This window comes from Trachinotus anak, unplaced genomic scaffold (genome assembly GCF_046630095.1).
Source record: "Trachinotus anak isolate AG129_WGS33_773 ecotype Australia unplaced genomic scaffold, CSIRO_AGI_Tana_v1 ptg000025l, whole genome shotgun sequence".
In the NCBI taxonomy this organism is placed as follows: Eukaryota; Metazoa; Chordata; class Actinopteri; order Carangiformes; family Carangidae; genus Trachinotus; species Trachinotus anak.
This window is the reverse complement of record NW_027273876.1, coordinates 9,932,707-9,957,668: the sequence shown is the minus strand read 5'-3', so window position 1 is coordinate 9,957,668 and position 24,962 is coordinate 9,932,707. Positions and strand designations below refer to the sequence as shown.

Sequence of the window (24,962 nt, the reverse complement as noted above, 5' to 3'; positions counted from 1 at the left end):
TAAATTTTTAGTTAAAGATCAGTGGTTGGATCCCTGCAGACATAGTAAAGTAGAAAAGCTTTTACGATGTGTGTCAGTGCCAAAGCACTGTAACTCATAACAACGACACTGCAGCAGAGCACCAGAGACAAAACTGATGATAGCGGAGTGAAAATACTGATGTCGTGGCAGCAGTGTGTGGATGGTGGCATTCAAGAGTTCACCACAGGAAGTTAAAAAAAAAAAAAAAAAAAAAAAGATGTTGTTACAAACCACAACTCTGCATCTGACAGTTTTCTATATGTTAACCGCATGATTGATATTTTTTAACCTACATGTCTGTGCATCTGTGTTTGAAGCTCTAAACTGAAGCAGCACACTCACTTCCTTTGTTTATGAACGTGCACATGTGGAAGAGAACACAGTGACAGATGAGGATAAACTGGCAACTTGATAAGAAGCACAGGCTGAGTCTAAGCTATGTCGCTGTTTTGTATTTTGCTAATTACGGGACACCCAAAGTTCGACGACTAAAGCTGTGTGTGCATATTGTGCTGTGCAAATACAACAGACATGAGGACGTGTCATGTAACAACAACACACAGTGCAGAGATGAATGTCATATTTGCCTTTTGCTCTCTTGACGATGAGCGTTGCTTGTGTAAGACTGCTCCTGAAATAATTATGACTGTGATCTACCTCCTCCCTTTAATGGCACAAGTTGTTGAAAAAGCCACACTGTACAACGTGTGTGTGGTTGTCTGGTCCATACTACAGTTCATTGTGTGAGTACAAATTGCAGCACACTTGAAGCCTGTTCCACAAAATCTGGAAAGCTGACTCAGTTCAAGCTTCAGACTCTTTGGGCCAAGAGGCTGAGTCAACTGCATAACTAAAAAAAAACCCTACTGCTCCTACAGAGTCCTGTCAGAGCCTGGAGGTCCACAGGCCCTATATGCTCCTTATAATGTATGATATGGTGTGTGTGTAATGTTTGTATCAACACTTTTCTAGTCTTATCAATCTTCTGAGCACTAAACTTCTACAGAACAGAACAGAATAGAATAGGACTGGCAGAACAGACAAGAACAGATGCAAACAGAGTAGAACGAACAGAGAACTTCATGTGATGTGATGTGATGTAAATAACATGAATGAAAATATGTGCATATAATGTGTGATGACATAAACCATGAGTTTATATGATTTATATATGTCCACATTCTGATAACATTTATATTGTGGTATTTCACAGAGTTGTAAATCGCAGAGCAGTAACATTTTCTATGTTTTTTGCATCGACGTGATGGAGTTTCTTGTTTTGTTAAGCATTTAATGTGTTGGACATTTCTGTGTGGATATTTATCCATGAGCAGCTTCTCGCCTGATTTAAAAATTTCCAGAAAATTGACGTGATATAAGGTTATATACAGTATACCATGACAGAGGATTAAAGCCACACTGCCCAACCTCAAGTGAATGCACCAGAATGTCATGTTATGGTTTAGAGTAGAAAAGAAAAGAATAGAACAGACTGCATTATGAAAAGAGCAGAACAGAGTTGATTAGAACATAGAACTGACTTAAACAGAACAGATCAGAATCCCACAGAAATGAACAAAAGAACAGAAGTGGACAGAAATAATTAGGACAGAGCAGATTCAATAGAGCAGAGCAGAACAGAAAAGACTAGAACAGACAGACACACAAACAGAAGGGTAAACACCAGAGTGCTTGTGACCAGACCACCATAGATAAGTGCATGTGTGTGTGTGTGTGTGTGTGTGTGTCCCTCACATGGTGGAACAACTGACAGCAGCGGCCACAGGTGACAGACAGACAGACAGACAGACAGATCATTGGTCTGCAGCACTTGTGTCCACCGCCATCACTCATTCAGCTCACGTTAGCGGTGTCTTCACACTGAGGCTGGCCGCCCTGAGGTCCGTGCGTGTCGGGGATGAATCACGTCCAAAGTACGCCCCAAAACACCGCCAGCACTGGACTGTCACAGCGCAACGATGATCACCACGGGGTGAAATGCAGCGCTATTACTCCACCGGGGAGTAGCCGATGTTATGGTTGTGGATGCTGAAGCGCGTATTCATGTGTTATTACAAACGTGGATGCGTCTCAGCGCAGCCTCCATCCCACGATCATGCGTTTTTATTCCCAGCTGCTCTGTAAATGTGCAAGAGCGCATAAAGCAGAAGCCTGTGTGTGTGTTTTTCTTACCTACAAAGTGGTTGAACGACCTGTGGGGGGGGGGGGAGAAAAAACAAAACAAAAAAAAAAAAACGTGGGATCCAGTCAGACAAGATATCCAACTTCTTCAGCCTGGTGATGTGGTGCTGCTGGTGCTGGCTTTTTCTCCTCGACACAACTTTTCAGCAGCTACACTTCCCTCCGCTTCGGCACAGAGACATTATCCTCCCCCCCCACACACACACACACACACACACACACACACACACCACCCCCCCACCGGGGAAGAACCGCTTTATTTCGGCGAGAGGGTCAGGAAAACATCTTGACAGCAGAAAGCGACGCGGCTGTGTCCCGGCTGTGTCTCGGTAGGATCAGCTGTCATCAGGTCAGAAACAGGCGCAGCAGAGCCTCTCAGCGCCTCTCCATGCCTACATACAACAACGCCACCCACTTTTTTTTTTTTCCCGAAGTGACCCGCGGCTGGCCCGGCAGCTGCCTGACTGAAAATAAGTACCTTTAGTCAAGTAGAAGCTACTTTTACTTTAGGTATTTCCATTTTATATCACACCAGACTTTTACCCCGGTACACTTCACTTTATATCCTACAACATTTATCTAATAATTCTAACTTAGTTACTTTGCAGATGCAGATTTTACAAACAAAACACATGATATGATGCTATATTATAGATTAGAACAAAAATCATTAGAATTTAGCTTCACTTTCACCACCTGCAACATTAAAATGCAACTTTAACATTAGTATGCATCAGTTATATTAATCTTGTAATTTGATATCTATTATAAAACTCACATGGGCAATTTTTACTCTAGTCTAATCTCTACTTGTTCTCTTGAGTAGGGCTGCAAATAATAATTTGTTTCTTTATCAATTTATCAAATGGTTAAAAAAAAAAAGAATGTTACTCAAAACCCAAAAGTTACTTACATTTACTTTAACTGTCATATATGACAGAGAAAAGCAGCTCATACATATAGAATCTGGATCTGGTTAAAGAAAGCCAACCTTTGCTTGAAAAAAGACTTAGATTGTTAAATTACTGATTGATTATGAATTTTCTCTCTCGATTGTTTCAGCTTGAGGCGTTTGCTGATGCTCTGTACTTAACACTTGGAATAAAGACTTTCAGTTGAGTATTTTTTTTTTATATCGTTGTAATATTATTATTATTTAAGCGATTATTACTTAACCTGTTCAAAAGATGCAGGCCCCATTTTAAAAAGCATGACCCACAGAAATTTTGTTTAAAGATTTCTTCATATGTCTTTAAATTTAATATGGGACTACTACTTACTTAATTGTCAACAGATACCTTTATACTGTAAAACTAGATTTTGTAATTTTTCCCCAGACAACCTTCCCTTATATGACTTGCATACGGCTGAGACGATCAGAATACAAAATGAGCTTGTGCCAGCTTTGAAAGCTTGAAACATAAACTACTACAAATGAAATGAAGTTGGTAAAATCATTTTGGGGACATTTTTAAATTTTCCACTTTCCAGTGTTGCATAATTCACCAGTTCAGCATAATATGTTTCATATTAAGTGTCACCCATTGCTTGTGAGATACATGTGAGGAGGGAACAAACACTGCTTTTGTGGCAGAGGACGAAATAAAATCAACACAAAAGTTTCCTCAGTTTATTACCTCATTCCTGTGCAGGTCAGCACATGTTTAGAGTGTCCACTCCACCCAGGCCAAATACTGATCACAGCAGTTTAAGGAAGTCACATTATCTAAGTTTGGAGCTTGACGATTTTGGTCATTCTTTTATTCCAGTTTTACAGCAAGTCATCTAACTGAGTTAAACCAAAAATGACAAGAGTGCATTTGCTCAGTCTCTACTATTTTGAATTTATAATATGTTTGATGCTGTTGGAAGTGTCTGCGTGTCAGGAGTTAAAGTAAAGGACAAAGCAGGCGCTAATATGGTTCACAGAAGTTGAAAAAATTCAGTGTAATGAAGCTTTTTGACACTCAGAAGGAAGGTATAACCAGCAAATTGTTTAGTGCCTTTCTTCTCTCTGCAGCTTTTTTATTTATGGTCATTGAGACAGCGAAGACCTTTTTTAGAGAGAGAAAATCATAGTCATTGCATTTGGTAACTGTTTTCTTAGCCATGGCCATTGTGTGTTCTGGTGTGAAACACTGAATCCTATTTTTGCTGTGTCTGCAGTAATGACAGCTTCCTCATATGTGATCTTGTATGTGCAGAACAATAGCAGGAAACGAAGCCAGTTGGATGCTTTCACCCTCATGTGCTGGCACAGAAACGGGAAAGACAGACGACACGTGAAAACAGCCTCAGTCAGACATACAAAGACAAATCTATCACACAGACACACATATACACAACACAACATTTATATTGTGGATATCACTTTGTAGCACCTTTATGGAGTCTTGATGTGCTTCATGTTTGGTTTATTAGCTTTAAAGTGCACATACAGCTAAATCTACAACACATCATGTCAGTGTACAGCTTTATCGCATGTGTCAACCTTGTAGTTATACTGTATCATTGAGGAGAAGATCAGTAACTGTTAATATCAGTGTATATTTTTCATTCATTTGTGTGTTTCTTAGTTTATTTAACAGGAAAAATACAGATTGTTACATAGGAAGAATCAGTGACAGATGTAATCTATATAGGCCATCTCTATAAAGTAGGTGCAAAAGGGTTTATCAGTGTATGTACTGTAGGTGCACATGAATGTGACAGATACAAAGTATTATAATTATTACAACATGTTTTCTATCAGTCTGACAATAAGAAAAATATGTGTATTCTAAAGTAAAATACATAATATGGAGAATAACGTAATACATGACATAATGCATTATCCAATTATACTTTGAAGTATGTCACTGCATCATCACTGTCCAGTGAAAAGCACCATATCTCCGAAATGTCAACTTTTCATGAGCTGAAAAAAGATCATTCATTTTTAGAGAGTAACTTCCAATAAAGCGTGGTCACCAGTGCCGTAAAATGTCTCTGTTAACTGTGAGTCAATGGACGTAGGTAAATCAGTGTAGGAAATGTCTGGCACTGTGGGACCACTGGTGGGCTTCATTGACGCCACATTTGGGCCAACTAAGTGTACACAAATGCGAGCGCAACCCCTCTCACACGCACACACACCAACACACACACACCCATACACACGTGCACGTGCTCACACCCATGCTACAGCTGAGAACACTCCAGATCAGTGGCACTGTATGAAATGCTGGCTTTGTCCTCTCACACAGTGGCCACTTTCATTCAAGGGCAGTATGTGGGTCTATTGTTGTCTTTCAATATTTGCTGCCGGTTGATCGTCACTATAGTGCTCTGTGGGCAGAAGACACATTGGCTGTTGTACAATCATCCCATTGAGTTTCCTCTGAGAAATATGAACATAATCGTAGGCAGTTGTTGCAGCTACTGAACTGATGTCAGTAAGTGAATGATTATTATGACTCAGTATTATCATCACAGTAGGTTTGATGTTCTGTTTAAACTCTTGCCTACCATTAAATCAATTGTGTGTCTCCATGTTTGTCTTTTGGGGGGGGACCTCTGGATCATTGTCACAGAGTCAGAGCCACAGAGTGCCCACTGAAGTGCGCTTTTCCTCTTTCCTGTTCGTCAGAGAGAGGCCATTGTTGTACACTCTAGCGTTCATGAATGGTAACGGGAAAAACAAATCTCAAGTGCAAGAGTCCAGTCCACTCTTAACAGTTTGTTAAGTCTAGTTTGCAAAGGGCCTCTTTATTTTAGCTTGAAAGACCATTCACCGATTCATCCTCCAAGAATATCATGTTGTGAAAGCTTCAATTATTGAACATTTTCTCAAGCTTTAATTCTGTAAATTCAATCAAATGAATGCTTTTTATAAACGTGTAGGGGAATTTACAAGATACAGATCACACAGAACATGAGAAATGAATTGTGTAGGAACAAATTAAGGTATCTGGCACAACTTCACCTACTTCCAAGGTGCATGGAGACAGGAAAAGGTCCAAACAGGCCAAAACTCCAGCAACACTTGTCAACAGAAGAATTTTATTTGACCAACGGATTTCAGCTTGCGGCCTCTATCAGGGTCATCCTCAAATGAATTCATCAGTGTTGGATTTGACATTATATTAACAAATGTTTACACAATAGAAATCCAAAACCAGGGCAATTAGGGATGAGGATAAATATGTCCATTCATTTTATTGTGCATTCTTCTCAGAGACATCACCTGACCCTATGCTGCCACCTCCAGGATGCTGAGGCACAGTCTTGTGACAAAACCGAACTTAAAGCCTTTACGTCAGCTTGTGTTTTCGTGTCTTCTGCTTTGACGTTGCTTTCCCAGATCATGAAAAGAAAAGAAAAGTGCAGTGATCAGCGACTGTTTGTCTGACCGGTTTTCCCTGTGTGGTCGGATTGTTTCAATATCTCGTTGATATATGAACTCAGTATGAACAGTTGCACCACCAGGCGACAGTGGGTTCTGGTTTGGTTCTTAGAACCCTGGAAAATGAAACTGGCTCAACAGATTAAGGAAAAGGAAATAAGGTCTGCATTTTCAGTAAATCATTTGACTGTAGCAATGATGCACCATGTCAACTGCTGAGCTCATCTGATGAGGCAATGGATTAAAAAAAAAAAACAAAACTCAACCACTGTGACAAATCTGAACTGAATAAGTTCTCTTTAGTGATGTTGTGCAAGCACTTTTCTGGGTATCGCAACATGATGCACTATGATGACATGTTGGGCAAGCTCAATGAAATTGTTGCATTTTGGAATATTTATAATTGTATGGTCATTATGGAGGTGTCCAGAATTGTTATCATAAGAGTGACAAGCATGAAACACATTGTACATATTCAACTGTATCAGCTGGACATTATTTGATAGGAAATTCACATACAGAAAAATGAATTGCCTTATGGCTTAATATAAAAAGTCAAAAGGTCTCAGGAGTGGATAATTTCCTTTAGGGCCCAGCTTCAAGTCAGCTATACCCAAATGCAGCTGTGTTTGGCTCCCTTCCTTGTGCTGCAGTGACATCTACTGTTCTACAAATGTGCAACAGGAGATGTCTGAAAAGTCAACTGGCAAATTTGACCCAGGAATTATTTCCAAATGAAGAAAATTTGGAACAGCCCGTTTCAGGTAAATATAGTAACAAAACTGTTATTATTGTGTACTCTCAGGGCAATGAGTCAAAAATATATTTATCCTTTAACATGAAGTTCAGACTAAAAAAGTTTGAGGCTTTATCCGTCCACCTCATTCACCTTTATTTTGCTCATTTCATTTTAAATCTCTTCCTTTCATAGTATTCAATTACCACTTTTGTGTGTATGTTTTGGACTGGACTGAAATGTTATAAAACAAAGATTACCATTGGCAATATTGTTATTATTATTGTTATTCATTCAAATGCAACAAAGAAGAATGTACAGACAAAACACAATAAAAACGCAACATATGGAGAAAAAACTGTATTTTATTTTCAATGTCAATGTTCCTCAAATATTAGAAAGTCCAAAAAGTCCTTAACGAAGACAGGATAGTTGTGTTCATACAAATCAACACCGTGACATAAATACACCAGGTTTGCAACAATTCCTTAACACAGACACACAGTTTATATTTCTCAACAAAAAACACAAACAAAAAACACAGGAGTTTGAAATACATAATCATAGGACTACAAAGGTAAAATTACATACATATATTATGGTCATTTACCAGGTTTATGTGGTATCTAAATCAGTGTCCATGTCTCATCTAGGGCCGAGCTTTGACGGGGCCTTAGGAGACGAGAGGTTCTTCTTGCTGTGGTGGAGCTTCATCGGTTTGGGGTTTTGTTTTGGTGCTGTTTTCAAGTAAAAATGAAGCTGTCGGGGAAGAGATGTAGAGGAAAGAGTAAGTGATCAAAGTGCATTTGAGGGTAAAATTTTTAAGAGTCTTATGCACCCATGTATATCCTGTCCATACGGATACAACACACACCTCTATGGCCTCAGCTGGTCCCACTGTGACGGTGCTGGTGGAGGAGACGTAACCCGGGGCAGATGCTGTCACAGTGTAGGTGCCTGGTAGCAGGAGTCTGAAATAATCGCCATCAGCTCCTGGAGGGGCACACACACATGGGGAAAAGATGAGAGATTGAAACATCCAACTAATTTTACATTACACAGTGATGGAGGAAGTATAAGTATTCAGATTCATTACATAAGTAATAGTAAGTATAAGAAATAGAAAGTCACAGTTCTGCATTTGCTTATGTGTAAAAGTAAAACTACCCAGTACTGAAGCAAAATGACCTCTGTCAGAGTTATATTGTTATATATTATCGTATTAGATTATTATTATTGATGCATTAACATATAAACAACATTTTAATGCTGTAGTTGGCAAAGATGTACCAATGTAGCAATTTTATATATCATCTAGTGGTTTAATGTACTGTGTAACCATGCATCATGTTTAATGTGTTCAATACAGGTTTTAATTTTTATTATTTATTAATAATTTATTTAGTAATATTTCCTTCCTAAACGCAGTGGACTAGGAGCATGTACAGCACTTGGGTAAATGTAAATACATTGCATGTACAGTTTATATTATTTTTAAAGTGCATTCCACCATTCTACCACCAGAGGGCAGCTTGATCCATTCAAGTGTTTGGGCCCTCATGCAATCTTGAGACCTGGGCCCCTTTCAAATAAGCACAAGTGAGATTTTTGGACCCTCCATTCTTATAAATCACTGACCAGGACATTAGCAGATCATTTACCACAAACCTAACCCACTATTTCTTCAACCCCAGAGTCGAAGAGTAAAAAAAACAACATTAACAACAACCACATCTGTGTAATAATTAACTGACATTCCACCAACTGCTTCTTACCACTGGTCACATCATGGCGGATGCCAGCTACTGCAATCTCAGCGTTGCTGATAGGGTTGTTGTTTTCATCGTACACCATGCCTTTTAACCCGTGATGCACCTGAAAAAGGAGAAACATATATTACTCTTTGTAAATTTTGTGCAACCCAAAATATAATGGACAATGTGCAAAAAAAGTAAATTAGGAAAGCGTGACAACAGATAGCTTTGTGTTTGGATGTTGCGATAGATTACAGCATTGATTGCAGGTCATATCAGGTCATTAACTACAGTTTAGAAGCAAATGCCACAACATTAGGCCTTATTAACCTTCCCTAGTCTTGTGGTTTGCAACAGACACACAAGAAAAACAAGACCATAACAGTTTCTGCAGGCCCCCTCAGTTTGGTTTGTTTAATCAGTGCTGTGGAGAAAGGTATGCATTTCTGAACCCTCCCTTGTGGCTTTAGAAACTCGATCAGTGGCTAAGCATCACTGCATTTTATCTGAGTGGGATAAAGGGCATTTTGTCTTCAGACTGAGGCGTCATTTAGTGCATGACAGAAGGTAGAAGTCAATTTACTTGTGTTACACTGAATTTCACGCAGCTCATTTTGAGTCACTTTATCCAGAGAATCATAGCCAATACTTACAGGAAGCCAAAGTATTGGACTCTTGACTTTTGGCAGTTGGGTTTTTGTGTGTAACTGTATGACTGTGTGTTTGTGGTGTGTGCAGCAAGTTGTTAAATTGTAATACTTTATTGACATAACTGTAATCTGCCAAAATCTGTGTGTATTTGTGTGTGTGTATGTTTGGTCCGACCTGTTCCAGGTATGAAACCAGTGCCTCTCGGTTGGCCAGCCATTCTCTGGGTAGCACTGATGCTGGAGGGAACTTATCACAACTCAGCTCCAGGGTGATCTCAAAACAGTTGCTGTACAGGTAGTTGAAGTCCTGCATGCCTGAGACACAAAGATATTTGATATCACTTTAGATTTTGTTGAAGTCATTGTGATTTATCAAAAGGTGGAATTTGTTACAGCGGACTCAAAAACCATGGGTGAGCAATTTTGGTCGGTGAGAAACTGGACACTGGAGCTTTTACTAAGTTGTTTAAAAGCTGTTTCATTCAATTCTTTCACAAAGAGCTGGACTTTAAGACCAGTTTTGATGGACTTTCAATACACCCAACATCAGGCTGACTTTATGAAAGACTGAATTTCCTACAGCCTAATGCATATGAGGCTGTTATTGGGAGGGGAAGTTCAAATGTAACCTCATAGACCATGACATAACACTTGGAGCAAAAGGAGTTGTTAGAATAAACATAACATGCTCCTACTAAATGCAACTGTGGGTGTTTTTCACCCAAATCAAAAGCTTGCATGACTCAACTGAAAAGCTCATCAGATTCACATTCCTTGGAAGAATCCAGACCAGCTCAGACCAGGACTTACACATCAAAGACTCGGGTCTTGTTATTGCTGCACTTACAGATTAACTGAGCTAGAATTGAATACATGCCCAGACAGTTTGATGAACCTGGTGTACTGCTCCTTCCAAGCATATGGCAAAACATTGCTGGAAGTATTCATCAAGTCTTAACAGAAAGTTCCCAACCCATAAACCAAACAAGCAGGCATGAGAACTTTTAAGTTAGCTGCCACTGCCAATGCTCGTATAACTCCCAATGGAGTTACGAGTTATGATATTACTTTGAATTAAAGTGGTTAATCACAGCCCCACTAAGCTTTCTGGCTCTTTGCATGGCACACATAAGTGCAAAAACAAATCTCAAATATTCACCAAATTTACTTTCTATGTGCAACTGAACAGCAGTAAATCTGCTGCTGAAAAAATAAAAAAAAAGAGTAGTTTGAGCAAGTGTTAAGGGACTGTATAAAATGTAATGGGTTGTGCAGATAAACTTTATGGTTAACTTTTTTTAAAAAGCAAGGCCCTCCCCAGTTTTCTCTAAATTTTCAACGGACCCTCCCAAAAAACTGCAACACTTTCTGTCAGCGCTAAAAAAATGTAAAATCTAAAATGGTGTGCTATTTTACTATGAACAACAATTTTCAAATCCACGATTTTCGCAATATCTACCAAATTTCAGATTTTCAAATTTTGGCAAGCATCGAATAGCCGAAATATTCCAGCCTCTGTGTTTATCAACCAAGAACACTTACAAACACTGTTAGCGAGAAAATGAACTTGACACAGGTGGAAGATCTGTGTTTGATAACATAAATGAAAAGCCCCCAAACTTTATACAGCACCAAGGGTTTTTGTTGGCATGTCTAGTCACCTAGAGTACGTGTTAAACTGACTTCTGATGGTGGTTAAACCCATCAAAGTGGTGTGATTTATGAACTTGAGCAGCTAAGCTGAGGGGTGAGCGGCAGTGCAGCTGTTGATGTACAGGAGGTGAGGAGGTCAAAGGCAAGAGGAGAGCACAGAGGCCTCAGAAAGAGTCAGATAGTTCATGAGGACCCTGGGAAAGTGTGCCATGCAAGCCCTTCAAGGCATTTCATTCATGCTGAAGTCTATGTCTGTGCCTGCCATTATTCACGCAGGTGACCTTGTCTTCCTCTGGAACAACAATGATAATAGATGTTCTCCAACATGTTGGCATTTTGCATGTCAACAGGGAATGCTTTGTTTTGCACATGGAGGTAGACTTCACCTGCTTTCATCTGTTCTATCTTTGTATCTGGGGTGTATAGCAATGCACAGCACCACACGCTTCCCTTTCTTTCACTACGTCAATGTGCTGCTGCGTACTCTACTACTAATGAGTACTTCTATCAACGTGAATAAAATATTGGCATTTCAAACCAATATACATGCTGTCTTTTAAAGAAGTATTTTGTTATTTGTGCTTAGCTTAGCACAAAGACTGGAAACAGAGGGATACAGCTGGCTTTGCCTGATTTTGTACAGAAATGTGCACAGAAAAACTCTATCTACCTCTATCACTATTACTATTTATTGCCACTTATCTGACCAACAACCAATACTTAGAACTCTCAGAAAAACAAAATGAAAAAAAGATGGAAATTGTTAAAAAATGATTCAAATGGATGAAAGTCATGGTCAAGTACACAGGAAACAGAGTGTGAGCACTAATTCATTAATGTAGCACAAAGGTGACATTATGCCACTTTATGGTATGCAAATCCAAATGCTGAATCACATTTCAGGCAGAACGTTGCCAGGACTTTCATTGTACACAGACTAAAATTAGTAAAAAGATTGTTTTGGTGGGATTATAAATGTACAATAAAGAGATAACTCAACCAAATCATCACAGTGATAATTTAAACAACAAAGTTTGTTATACTACTCAACTGCGCCCTCATATTCCCTTATTTTACTCCCATTTTAATGTTTGAAACTGAACACAGTTTGCTGTTCCAGCTCAAAATGTCACTGATGAGTAGGAAGAGATTTGTGAACAGTGTTGGACACTATTCTTTAAAGGTGATAGAGACAAGCATTTCATGATTCCAGGAGTGTTTCCAGTGTTTTGTTTTTTTTTTTTAGTTCTTCTTTATTTGTTTCAGCTTCATGCTGCACATGAACAGAGGTCTTGCTTACCTTTGGACAGAGAGTACCAGCTGGCCCCATTGGTGATCCCCTCATCAAAGAAGTCCCCACAGTTCCAGCCCTTGTGCATCCAGCTGTGAGCGTACGAATAGGTCCTCGCCAACTGTCCTCACACACAAATGCACTTGTCATCCACAGCTCATTTTCACACACAGGACATCAGATGGGTGAATTTTTTTTATCTGCAGCTCACCTGTCTGAAGATTTTGTCATCCTGAGTGGCTGCATATGTGGTCCTCCCTCGGATGCGGGGATCTCTTGACTTGTCAAAGGGGTAGTTGGCCACCACAGCTCCTCCATGGAGATTGGCTGACAGAACAAAATTGTAGTTTTGCATCCATTTTATGACTGCCAAGGTCTCCGGTTCAACCTGAGGAGGATGTTCAATTAGAAAGTTAAAGAAAGTTAAAGAAAGTAGCTTTTGACTTGAGGGCTGATGTACTTACAGGCCATATGGACCTTTTCATATACTTACACACCCAAAGATATATTGAATCTAACTACTCGTGGCACTTTAGTACAGTATTTACTTAATGTCCTTTGTCAAATGTCCAACTTTTATTATTGTTAAATAATTAGTCCAGAAATTCTTTCCCAGCCCTTGAAACAAACTGTCCCTTTCTGTATTAGAGTCTGTCAGACCTCCAGTATATTGTCTAACTATATTAAAATATTATACATAGCCCTCACTTCATCCCAGAGCTTAACTAAACAGCATCAGTGGACCGAAGACATCTGGTTTTCTTTTCACCCAGAAATGTGGCTTCTCTTGGCTGGTTATCTGGACAGATTCTAGTTCTTCTCTGCTTTGCCATATGCACATATTTTTTATGCAACCATGGTTAATTCCTCAAGGCGTCCTCTGCCTTTCTCAAACCCATGAAATGATCCTTCAACTTAACTCGCCGTGCACTTTCTCCCTCATCCTTCAGTGCTGCAATTCATCTCATTTCATCAAGGCTCTAAATGAATCAGGCATGGTGGTTAGTGTTTGTTAAAAGCCATTTCTTTTCTGTTTTTGAGTCTGGAATTCAGGGAGAAAGATGAGTTTACAAGATGGTGCTACTTTAGTAAGTTACAAGCTACAATAAGTAGCTACTTTAGTGGAAGCTGCCAGGATGGAAAAACAACAGTTACTTCTACAGTGAATCTACAATAAGCCAACTATAGAAAAATAATGGTTTATTAGCTACAGAGCTACTTTAAAGATGACGTAGGGCATCTCCAGTTCAATTCCACAGACATCCAAACTACAGACATCACCCTGTAAATTCCTGGTTATGCAATCATTTTTATTTTCTCTGTCAGTGCTAACTATCCTCACTCACTCCTAGCTGTATATCGTGCTTGGAGACAAAGGCTGATGCCTCTCCTTGAATAAGGTATGTAGGAAAATAAACACAGTCTGGCTCTGTTCAAGAATAATCAGGTCGGTCAGAGCCCACAAGCCTTGAACACAGGAGTGGTATCAAGAAGTGAGACGTATTTATGATCTGTGGATCTTTATATACACCCATATGTACTTTGAAGTCAGGCCTGTCACCATGGCGTTGGGTTACATATATGAAGGGCACACACACACTCACAAAAACACACTGAACATCATATCTCAGTGTCATAATACTAAAATGAATGCATAGACAGAAAGGGAACAGCATGCCATCTTAAAAAAACTACAATACAAACACACACAAATCCACACATCCTGGATCACTCAGTGGTCCACTGACAGTTTGTGGTAAGTTTTCATACTGTGTGATGGATGTCCTCTGCAGGCCAATCAATTGTGAGCGGACACTCCTGCAAAAGCACTGCCTGGCCTCATGGTGCGAGGTGGGTGAGGTTGAGTAAATACAGTATTTCTAAGAACAGACCCCCCCGCTGTCAGTCTGCAAGTGGTGGGAAACTTAAAAAAAGAAAAAAAAAAAGAATTCCTGAGTGAAATCAACCGTGAGAAATTACAACTCTCAGATGAGAGCAAGTGCTGGTTCTGTTTTGTGAATTTGAGATTTAAAATTATGAGTCCTCATACAGGAATCAGACTCCATGAGTAACGCACCTGGGAGCCCCTGAGTCAGTGTATTTGTCAGTTAATGCCGCTGCTGGCCCAGACACATTTCTTCACCTCTGCCCTATCTTAGTTTTTCTTGTGATGAGTAAAAGGGGAAAACTGTGTTCCTCTGGATAAAACCTCATCAGCTGGCTAATGTAAATGTAGCATGTCTGAGTCTGCAGGCGAGCTCAGGGGCTTGTGGCTTCACGTCGCCTGTGAGGATGTAAACCTGACCAGCACGAATGAATGAAGTATCTGTAACAGCGGCACAGTTTCTCTTTTGTGTATCTCTTTGAGGCGGCAGTCATGTGGGTAGACAGCCAACCCGCAACTGGAGGGACCAGCATTTTAGTCTTCTCAATGTATTCGCAGCCCAGGAACTAATAAATTGGAGAAAAAAAAAAATAGTACTTGCATGGGAACAAAACAAATGAATAGACATGTGATAAAACTGGAAATTATACTGTAATAATTTCTCTATAATGCTATATCTTGTCAAAAGAGGCTTAAAAAATTTGCTTAGGGCAGAAGGGACTCTTCATCTGACTGCACACTTGATAAGATTTGGGTCCCCTTAATTATAGCTTCAACTTTACAGTGTAGTTGATTTCTGTGCCCTCTGAGTGTGCCTCTATGTGCAGTTTATATATCTAAAGAACGCTCACTGGATCAGTCTGTTTGGACATTCACATTATGAAGGCTATGGACACTGGGGACAAAGCATACTGCAACATCCACTGACATTTATTAACCACTCTAAGATTTGTTTTTCTTCTTCTTCAACCTACTATATGTTTTGTTGTTTCCTTTTTGAGTTTTAGTTTTTCCAACAATTCAAAGTAAAATTAAAAAAAAATCTTAAGAGCATTATTTCTAAATATACTGCAGGAATCTATGATAGTTAAACTTTCCTCCAGTTAAAGCTTTAACATCACATTGCTAATTTAATCCCTGTTTTTTTACTCTGCAAAGGGTATATTACATATTTTTATTTAATTACTTTACAAAGGGTAGATTACATCATTATTTCTCATTGTTAATATAACATCAGATGGACAGATGACATTTGGATTAGAGTTATTATATTTTTGCCACTGAACAATAAACCTGAAATAATCTCTTCTTCATATATGGTTAACTTGGTCGATAGTGTCATAATGTGATGGAGGCAAACTCTGTTATATTTGACAATATTTGACAATATTGACTTTTGAAACTTGTAGCAATGTCTTATCATATTTGTAGAGAAATGGCATTATCCAGCAGTAACAGCAGTCAGTTGTTTCAGGAAGGAGGGGCCAAAGGCCAGGCTATTCAGTGGAACACGTCAAGGAAGCTTGAATACAGTTGGGCTTTTAGTGTCTGCCGAAGATAACATGACTGCGGATGAGGCGTCCCCCAGGATCTGACCTTAAAACGTTCCTCTCAGCAAACCGCTAGGAATAGTTTGACAGCACACACTTGCACACTTCCACTTGTTCTCTGTTCATTTTACACTGCAGTGATCTAAAATAATGAGTGCACAGTAAAACACACCAGAGGCCGTTCAATCACCCAGAATGAACCCGTGCCTCTCCCACAGCCAAACTAAACTATATACATTGTAATATTGATACAAAAATAAAATACATCATCAGCTAAGGTATATTTGTATTTTGAATAAATAATAAGTCTATTCCTTCATTGTTATTCACTGTGTAGGACAGGTTTCTGTTCTGTTCCATTGGAAAGGACATGTAGTTGCATGTCAAAGTACCTGACAGTGCAGCTTTGTGTGTTTTTGCCAAGATAAAAATATTTCAAGGAGCACAATGCTTTGCAAGTTGATTCCCAATAGTCTCATAACAACAAATCTATCCACAAGCACGGCTTCACTGGGGAAGAGCACAGTGGCGAATGTCTTGGTTATTTCAAGAAAGTAGGCATTTGTGTTCTTGGGATACTGAGACTTGGCAATGAACAGACAGTTTTGAGTGAAATCACAGGTTTGTAAGCTATGTGGAGAGTCAGGCTGCACCTCAAGGTAGCAGGTAACAGTTACACTCTGAGACCGCAGAGTAGGCCAGCTCAACTTCTCATGGTGGTGATGGGGAGACAAAAATGTTTAGGTGAAGCTGAAGGTCTTCATACACATAACATACTGTATATCTTATCAGGTGTTCTTACTGCGTGTGTGAGGACATCTGTATTTCCATTTAAATTTGTTTCCCTTCTACATTTTTTAGGCTTTTTCTGAGCTTGAATCCACACCAGCTGTCAGCAAACAGATGTCATGACAATCATCATTTATCAACAAAACCACTTTATCATCTAGGTTTCGCTCACCTATTTCAGTTTGCAAAGACAAAAGCAAGTGGCGTCTTTCTGACCCAGAAGAAGAAAAGCACAATTTATACAATACGTGTATTGGTTTTATGGTGAGATGAGCACCAAGACACCAATCCAAATGGGCCAGACTGCTCAGGCACTCACAAACATACACAACAGCAACTTTACTTGCTGTTTAAATTTATGCACACTTTTTTTCGTTTAATTAAAGCTCCGCTGGCAGCAAGTTCGATCCAGTGAAGAACCTCGTGAATTTTTTCATGTCAACAAAGTAAAAGCCAAGATAACTCAGCTATGCTCATTATTCAACTCCATATTCAAACACTGAACACACTCTGACACGAGCATGAAAAATGTCTTCATCCGTCTTCCTCTCTCACCCAAACATGCACATATTTGTATGAATGTGGACACACATATTTACTGATAAATGGTGTCTGATGGTGTACACGTCCCCGCAGCGTTTATCCAGTAGCACTGACCTGTTGCTCCCAGTTGTCCGGCAGGGGCAGGTGGTGGTTTGGTCCACTGGTTTTCTCGTAGTAATACATGAGCGCGTTCAGGTCTGGAAAGTTCCGGTTCAGGTCGATTTCTCTGGCGTTCCCTCGACCCACCAGGTAGCCATTGAACTCTGGACCCTGTTGACCCAAAGACAAACTATCAAGTGTGCAAAACTGCAGCCTGTTGGGTCACAGTTACCTTGCTTGTTACAGCAGAGGGTTATCAGCTGTGAATGATCTGGGGTTTTAGTTCTTTCAGGCTATGAATTCATGCCGCTTGGTAGCAGAAAAGGAAAACTGACTTTCAAATTGCACAAATTGCGCAGGCAATCTTCAGTGAAACAACAGTAAATTATTTTCCAACAGGTTTAATCCACAATGATTAACTTGCTCTCTTAGGAATCCAAACTTAGATCCTTCCCAATGGATGTTAAGACTGTGCCAACAAGAAAAGTGAAAAAACAAAGAAAAAATTCAACACTTTGAGTCCTGACTATTATATATATTTTTTTAAAAGCCTGTAATATTGCATAGTAGTTTTCAGCCATGGCAGTGACGATCTGCTGGTCGGTCCAGACAGAAAAATCTCTGTTGCCATCAAATTTTCTACAGACAGTCATAGTACCCAGAGGATGAAGCCCAGTGACTTTGATGATTCCCTGACTTTTCATCTAGTGCCACTGTGATGTTCACATCTGTGGTTAATGACGAAATGTCTCCACAACTAATTTGATACAAACATTCATGTTCGCCTCGAGGTGAATCATACTGATTTTCATGTAGCGCCGTCATTGGGACAACATTATGATTTGTTTTATGGAAGTATTTGATCAGTTTCTGTGTATGAACAAATCGAATAGTTGTAAAACTATTTCAGCCTCAGCTGCACTTGGTGTTTAGTGCAACCTGACAAATGTTAGCATACTCACTAAGATTAACATGGTAAACATACCGGCTAAATGCTGACATTTAGCGGCTGTTGTTAGCATTTTGCTGAAAGCACTGCTGTGCCTGAGTACATCCGCACAGATCCACTGGCATGGCTGCAGACTGATTTATGATACTCGGGAGTCAGAGTGCCTTGGAATTTTTGTTTTTGTTTGCATTGGCTGTGACTCCAAAGATGACCTTTTATCATTGTCATTTCAAAATTTCTTATGTTTATTGACTATAAAGCAAAGATGCTCTCAGGTTGCCTCTTTTTAAACATTAGGAGCATATTTCAAAATGTGATGTGTTCCAAAACAGGGAGTCTTTTGTTGGATCTGCATAGTATTTATAAACATTTCCATGCAGGCGTCTGTAGAACTTTCTGATCTGTCAAAAGAGAACTGAAAGAACTGACTGAACTCTACATGGAACAGTTTCAATCTTACATTTCCTGATGCCATTGATATTGTAATTTTTGTTGTTTTTCCTAAAAAGCTCAATTACAACCCAAAATCAGTACTGTGCCCTCCAGGACAAAACAGTCCTCCCATTGTTTTCCAGATGCTGTTGCACCCAAACATGTGTTGATGCAACAAATTATAGTGTGGTGTGCATGTGTCGTCTGAGTGGCAACGGGAGGGACCTTCATGTGCAACTGGCCTCCTCAGGACATATAATTAGTCTCAAAGAGATTGTGCACACGTGTGTGTGTGTATTCAAGGGGGTTGCGTGTGTGTCTGTTGTTTCACAGCCCATATAATTACCCCTGGTAGAAAGCTAGGGGCACTTTCAGGGGGCAGATCGATGGGATTATTACAGACATTAGCAAACAGTGGAAGAAAATTACCTGATAGCGTTTGGCTCTTAGTTGCTTATCTTAAACACACACATGTTCATTTTATGTCAAATCAGATACTTTTAGATTTATGTTATCAGACGGAGTCAGGTAAGATGTGTGTTGAATGTGTATTGAGCTGTGATTTTACTTGCAGGTATTGAGTTTCACTGAGGGACTTTAAAATTTCTAAAATTTCCACTGGCAAGAACACAATAGAAGAAAAATGTGGAAACTTTTTTCTCCAGAAGTGGCAAATGATTGCTTAAGAAAACGTCCAAACATATCCCTGTGGAGGATTTTCCATTGTTTTCCTTTGGTTTGTAGGAGCCTCAAGCCTCACATATACTATCAGGGTGTACATTACCTGTCTGGCAGCCACCTCGTAGCCATCTGGGTTCATGGAGGGCAGGATGTGGATGCGCGTGTCATGGATCAGCCTCATGATCCTCTGGTTTCCGGCCCGATACTCCTCACACAGAAACTGGGAGAACTTAATGAGCAGCTCACGACCGAGCACCTCGTTGCCGTGCATGTTGCCCACGTACTTGAACTCTGGCTCCACTGGGGAGGAAGTGGAGAGGTGTAGGGAGGGGGGGCATGAGGTCAAAAAGCCACATAGAGCTACCAAGCGTGACATTTAAAATGACTGCCTGAGCGCACATACACACATACGTACACATATATGAGCACATCCACTCGTTAAGCAGTCTTTTTCAAGCTTTTAATTCAGCCTATGAGTTTTAATGAATCTTTGAGCTCCTGTATTGAGTTTCTAAATGTTTCTAAAAATTTAAAATATAATTCAAACATCACAAAACCTAACTAATAATCACGTAACCTCATAGTGAGGCACACTGTGTTCACTTCTCATTATGCTTTTGTAATAAAACTGTGACACACTGAAACTGTATGATAGTGCCACAAGAGCTATAAAGCAAAGTCAGTAAGGTCAGTTATGCTGTAATATCTAGATTTAAAGTTTACTGTTGTCAGCTGTAAGAGTACTCCACCAATTTAGCATTGTACACCCATATCACTGTTTTATTTCACAAACCAACTACATGATGCAACTCCAGTGGTGACAGTTTGATTTGAGATTTAAGTGTACTATGCTAGTAGCAGTACGTGCTAGCCTCAGGCAGACATGAGGAGCAGACTGACACTGACTCAAGTGACATCACCTGAGGCAACTTGTCATGCAGTAGTCTTCCCCAAGACATGTAAACAGACTTTGATGTGACTTTGATGTGGAGTTCCCCTTTAGCTAACATCAGCCTCCATGAGCGACTGATCGTACCGCACCAAGTGACACTGTAGCAGCAGTGTATTAAACTGACAAAGGTTGCATTTTATTGCTTATAGATTCAATTTTTCAATCGTGAGAGGAAGATTGTGTTATTTCTTCCTCTCAAAACATACTCACTAAGCTTAAAATTATTTTGCATTATTTCAATTTCTTGATAAGGATTTTCTCAAGGTTCAGCCAAAGGTGAGGTCTAGGGAGTGAGCTTGATTACAGCTGATTGAATTATTTAGATAAGGTCATCTGGCATTCCTATGATTATCTGTCACTGATTGGGTGAGCCACCTATCCAAACAGTCTCCCTCTCTGTATAGGGTTCCCTCCTCCCAGGGGTCCCTTCATTAATCACTGCTGCCGCATTGAGAGACCTGAAGGCCCCCAAACACTGCAGCTAGAGGACAGAGCTACTGTTGCACGCCGGCTAAAACTGTGGTGCCCAGTATTTATTATTTTACACTATACCCACAGTTCAAAGCACTGCAACTGTTTGCACTTCTCTTGTTCACATGAAGAAGTGGTTGTGGGTTTTGGGGGGTTGGGGTATTGTGCGGGTGAGCAGATACTTCCAAATTTATGAACACCCCTCTCTAATTGCTTCAGGCACCCAAATGGCAGCTTGGGCACTGAATTCGCCTCCTTTTATTTAACAAGGGGCCAACTGGCCTTGAGTTCAGAAAACAGTGTTGGCTCGAATGTGCAGCTCAAAAAAAACACACACACACACACTCAGCAGCATGTGAAAGACATGAACTTCCTTAAGGGTGCAAGAGGGTTGACCCAGACAAGACCTAAGGTCACTCCCCTCCGCGAAGTACACAGTTCCTGTTTTTCACCCTCGGTCACCTTGCAACAGAACAGGCGCACATCCTTCTATTCTACTGAAGGAAGCCCCTACGTGTGCATATGCAGAAAAAAATGCAAGCTCAGCCACAGCCAAAAAAGCATTCCCTGCAGTTGTGGAGCTGCTTTTTTTTTTTTTTTTTTTTTTTTGTTCAAGTAGCTGCTATTGCAAGGAATGCAAGAATGTGCAAGAATGGAAAAACCTTTAAAATGACTTCCACGCGTATGACCCTTTGGCCTGTTTTCAATACAAACACTGGCTGTAATGAGTTTATGGCTTTCAATTTGCAACCGATATGCAAAATAAACACCTGAAGAGCCGATTCAGTGGTTGGGAGACGGGGAAAAACAAGCAAAGCTTTTGCAAGAGCGGGTTCAGGGTTAAAGCCTTGTTGACTCAAACTGAACCCCTGTGTCATCTGCTCAGCTTTGAATAACACCCCAGATTTTGTCAGTGGTTGGATGGTAAAAATTGAAATGAATCACAGATGTTGACTCAATTCTTTCACTTTTGCCTTTCCGCGTTCACTTTCAATTTTCCACAGTTTACGGCCACTAATGTTTGTCAAAGAAGCCAGCTCGGGATATCTCCTCTTTTCTCTGTCTTCACTGTTAAGCCAGACAGTAAACCAGTTACATAAAGCCAAATCGAAAGCTTACATTTCATCTCCGTGGGGAAAAGAATCAGAGCCCCCACAGACTACTGTATCTTCTGCCAGCTATGTTCTCACTCCCCACAGAAAAAAGTGCAAGACAAATGGGCCACCAGTGACAGGGCTGGGGCATTAGAAATCCCTAATCATTTAAAATCCATTTTCTGTACCACCAGAGCAATGTTACATGTTTGTTTATCAGCTTCAAAAGATACTTAGTGGCATTAGAAATAGTACAGACTTGCTGTCATATAGAAATTCGAACACTTATAAACTGAATTTCACATTTTAAGACTGAACATTGTATTAACTTGGATTTTGCTGTGTCTGTTATGAATAATTCCCCATTGTCCTTGTGATCATCCTTTATTAAAACACTTTTGATCTTAATCGTAACCAGTCCATCCACACTAGCCGTTCAGACAGTGAATCAGGTGTTACTCACATGCTTCATGGATGCCTGGGTTATCACTGAACTCCAGCACGTAGAGGTGGCGCCCCTCCACGCTGCGCCCGATGCTGTAGATGCGTGTGATGTAGGGGCATTCACTCTGCACCGCAAACAGGGCTCGCACCATCTCCTCGTAACGGTGATGCTGGAAGTCTGAGCCCGACACCAGGAGTCCCATCAGTCCCAGCAGGACAGCACCCAGCCAGGGAAGAGTCCACCCCTGCTGCATAGTGTCTTAGTCCAAGTTGTGCAGAACAGGAGGAGATAAGAGGAGCCTGGTGAAGAGACTGCTGCAACAGTGCAATACACTCACACACTTTCAGATGTATATTTATCTCTTTACACACAAAACATGCTGCTCAGTCCCTGCTTGCTCTTTTCCTTTCTTGTTCCCCTTCTTTCTCCTGCTCTCCCTCTCCCCCTGCCTCCTCCCACATCCAGTCCTCACACTGAAGAGCAAGTAAGGACAGCCCCTCGCTCCTTCTTTGTCTCACTCTCCTCCTCCAACAGCTGCTTCTCTCCCTCTCTTTCCCTTTGGGTCCTTGTCAAGTACATGCAACTTGCTTTATTGCTGCTTAGAATGCGTCTGCTTCAAGTAGTTCGCCCCACAGCCCCCTCGGCTCTCGGCACACACAATCTGAATTTCATTCTGTCCCTCACACGCTCATTTTCTATCCCTTTCTTTGTCTCTTACTCTGGTTCAGTTCTATACTCCCTTCCTGGGAAAGAGGGGTTGTTTCCACGGCACTGCTCTCCCCAACTCCTGCAGCCCTCAATCATCCATTCATTAACTCTTAAGTCAACACACAACCCCTCTGTGTGTGTGTGTGTGTGTGTGTGTGTGTGTGTGTGTGTGCATGTACATGTCCCTGCACTCCTCAGATGAATCAGTGTGAGAGCTCTTTCGCAACCTTTGGACTGGTTTTGTTGCAGTTTCCCCAAAGCAGCATTCATACACACACACGTAGGAAAACATACCCACACATGCTCCTGTGGCCCAGAGAAGAAAGACCAAATGCTGCAATTAAACTTCTAAAGACACTGGTTGATGCCAAGACACATGTACCCCCCCACCCCCCCACTATGAACACACACACACACACACACACACACACACATGCTGCAGAGTGTGCAAGGGGTGCTGTCAATCAACCTGCTGGAGAAAAGAGAAGCTTTTTCCTCACAGAACGTTGTGCAACTGCTTGGGGAAGTTTCTAAAAAGAGAAAAAGCAAACGTGAAGCAAGAGAAGGAATTGAAGATGGAAAATTGAGCAACATGAACCTCGAGAGAAGGAGAAATGTCAAAAAAGTTACAAAGAAAGGAGGATCAACTGACAAGGATGGAGAGAAAGCAGAGGTAAAATGACAATGAAGGGAGAGAATTTAAAGGACAGAGATAGAGAAATTTAGACAAAGAAGACTGACTTGGCTACCCGGGTTTCATTCTATGAAAATGTGCCTCTCTTTTATTGATTTCCCACAAAATGTAAAGTTGAAGCTGTGTCACATTTCAACATCCTATGCATCCTTGCAATCCATAAGCTAAAGTACGAGGGACTACTCCGGAATGGTCCTCTCTGTCTCTGTTTGTGACTGGGTTTCCTTTGCTTCACTGTTTACGTCTGGCGCGCCTCAAGGATTTGCTCCGCTCGCCAGTCCCGTTCACATCTCACTGCCATGCCAACAGCATGGCTGTTGGCTCTCAGCTGTGACTTTCAGTTCAATGAAACAGCGCCAGCGAGATGCAAATAGAAGACAATCGACGAGCGAAAACTAAATGTACCAAAACATCCTTCAGTTAATCAGATTAAATGGATCTTCACTGTCACTGACCCTGAATTCTGCAAAACATCTCAGGACAACTTCAGCTTGTGTCTTGTGTAAAAACATCACCATCTGGATCGCCTTGAAGAATTTCACCTTGAATTTTAACCTAAAGTGAACAGATAGCCAAATGGGAACACTGAGGACTAGTGACAGTTTTAATGAAACCTGGATAGAGAAGGAATCTTTATATAAGATAAACTTGACTACTATATCAAACTGGTCACATGTCTAAAATAGACCAAGTGTTCCCTTGTTGCCTGTTAATCATCTAAGCGTGTTTTAAATTCAGTGTTAATAATCATCATTACCCGAGGCCAAAAGTCTGACAGATTAAAAATGAAGCTGAAGACGTGAAACAGAGTGTGTGTCATCTCCACACATGGAGACACATCATTCACTTGCTTTCAAAGGCTCCATAGACTTCTTATAAGAAAATGACATCTTGTGGATAGCAATGGTACTACAGCAGCCATGCAGGCTGATGTGAAAGGTGTGTCACTTGACGAGAACATGGTAAGACTGACCCAATC

General features: G+C 40.5%; 2 protein-coding genes across 4 annotated transcripts in view; both read right to left on the bottom strand.

Annotated features, from left to right (window-relative positions):
* Nucleotides 1-2,643, bottom strand: part of dnmbp (dynamin binding protein) — a 46,481-nt gene extending 43,838 nt beyond the window's left edge. Inside the window, exon 1 of one of the 3 annotated variants that reach the window (XM_071463417.1) lies at nt 2,215-2,643. The gene's annotated coding sequence lies outside the window, so the exon portion shown is untranslated. The remainder of the gene's footprint in view (nt 1-2,214) is intronic. The other 2 variants (XM_071463415.1, XM_071463416.1) reach the window with 2 other exon arrangements.
* A 5,047-nt stretch (nt 2,644-7,690) lies between these two features.
* On the bottom strand, nt 7,691-23,363 carry cpn1 (carboxypeptidase N, polypeptide 1). Its single transcript, XM_071463420.1, has 9 exons — nt 22,600-23,363; nt 19,723-19,919; nt 17,573-17,728; nt 12,903-13,079; nt 12,701-12,812; nt 9,923-10,062; nt 9,119-9,218; nt 8,218-8,336; nt 7,691-8,102 (listed from the first exon to the last, which is right to left on the bottom strand). Exons 1-9 carry the CDS (start codon nt 22,832-22,834, stop codon nt 7,989-7,991), a joined length of 1,350 nt encoding a protein of 449 aa, XP_071319521.1. The 5' UTR covers nt 22,835-23,363; the 3' UTR covers nt 7,691-7,988.
* Between the last annotated feature and the right edge of the window lie 1,599 nt (nt 23,364-24,962).

What these genes read in the sequence shown, in the direction of transcription:
- cpn1 (XM_071463420.1), bottom strand. Translation starts at nt 22,834, where the DNA reads ATGCAGCAGGGGTGGACTCTTCCCTGGCTGGGTGCTGTCCTGCTGGGA. An exon ending in CCCAGGCATCCATGAAGCAT is followed by an intron (nt 19,920 to 22,599) that starts GTGAGTAACACC and finishes CTTCCTCCCCAG; the next exon opens with TGGAGCCAGAGTTCAAGTAC. An exon ending in GACCAGCTGAGGCCATAGAG is followed by an intron (nt 8,103 to 8,217) that starts GTGTGTGTTGTA and finishes CTTCCCCGACAG; the next exon opens with CTTCATTTTTACTTGAAAAC.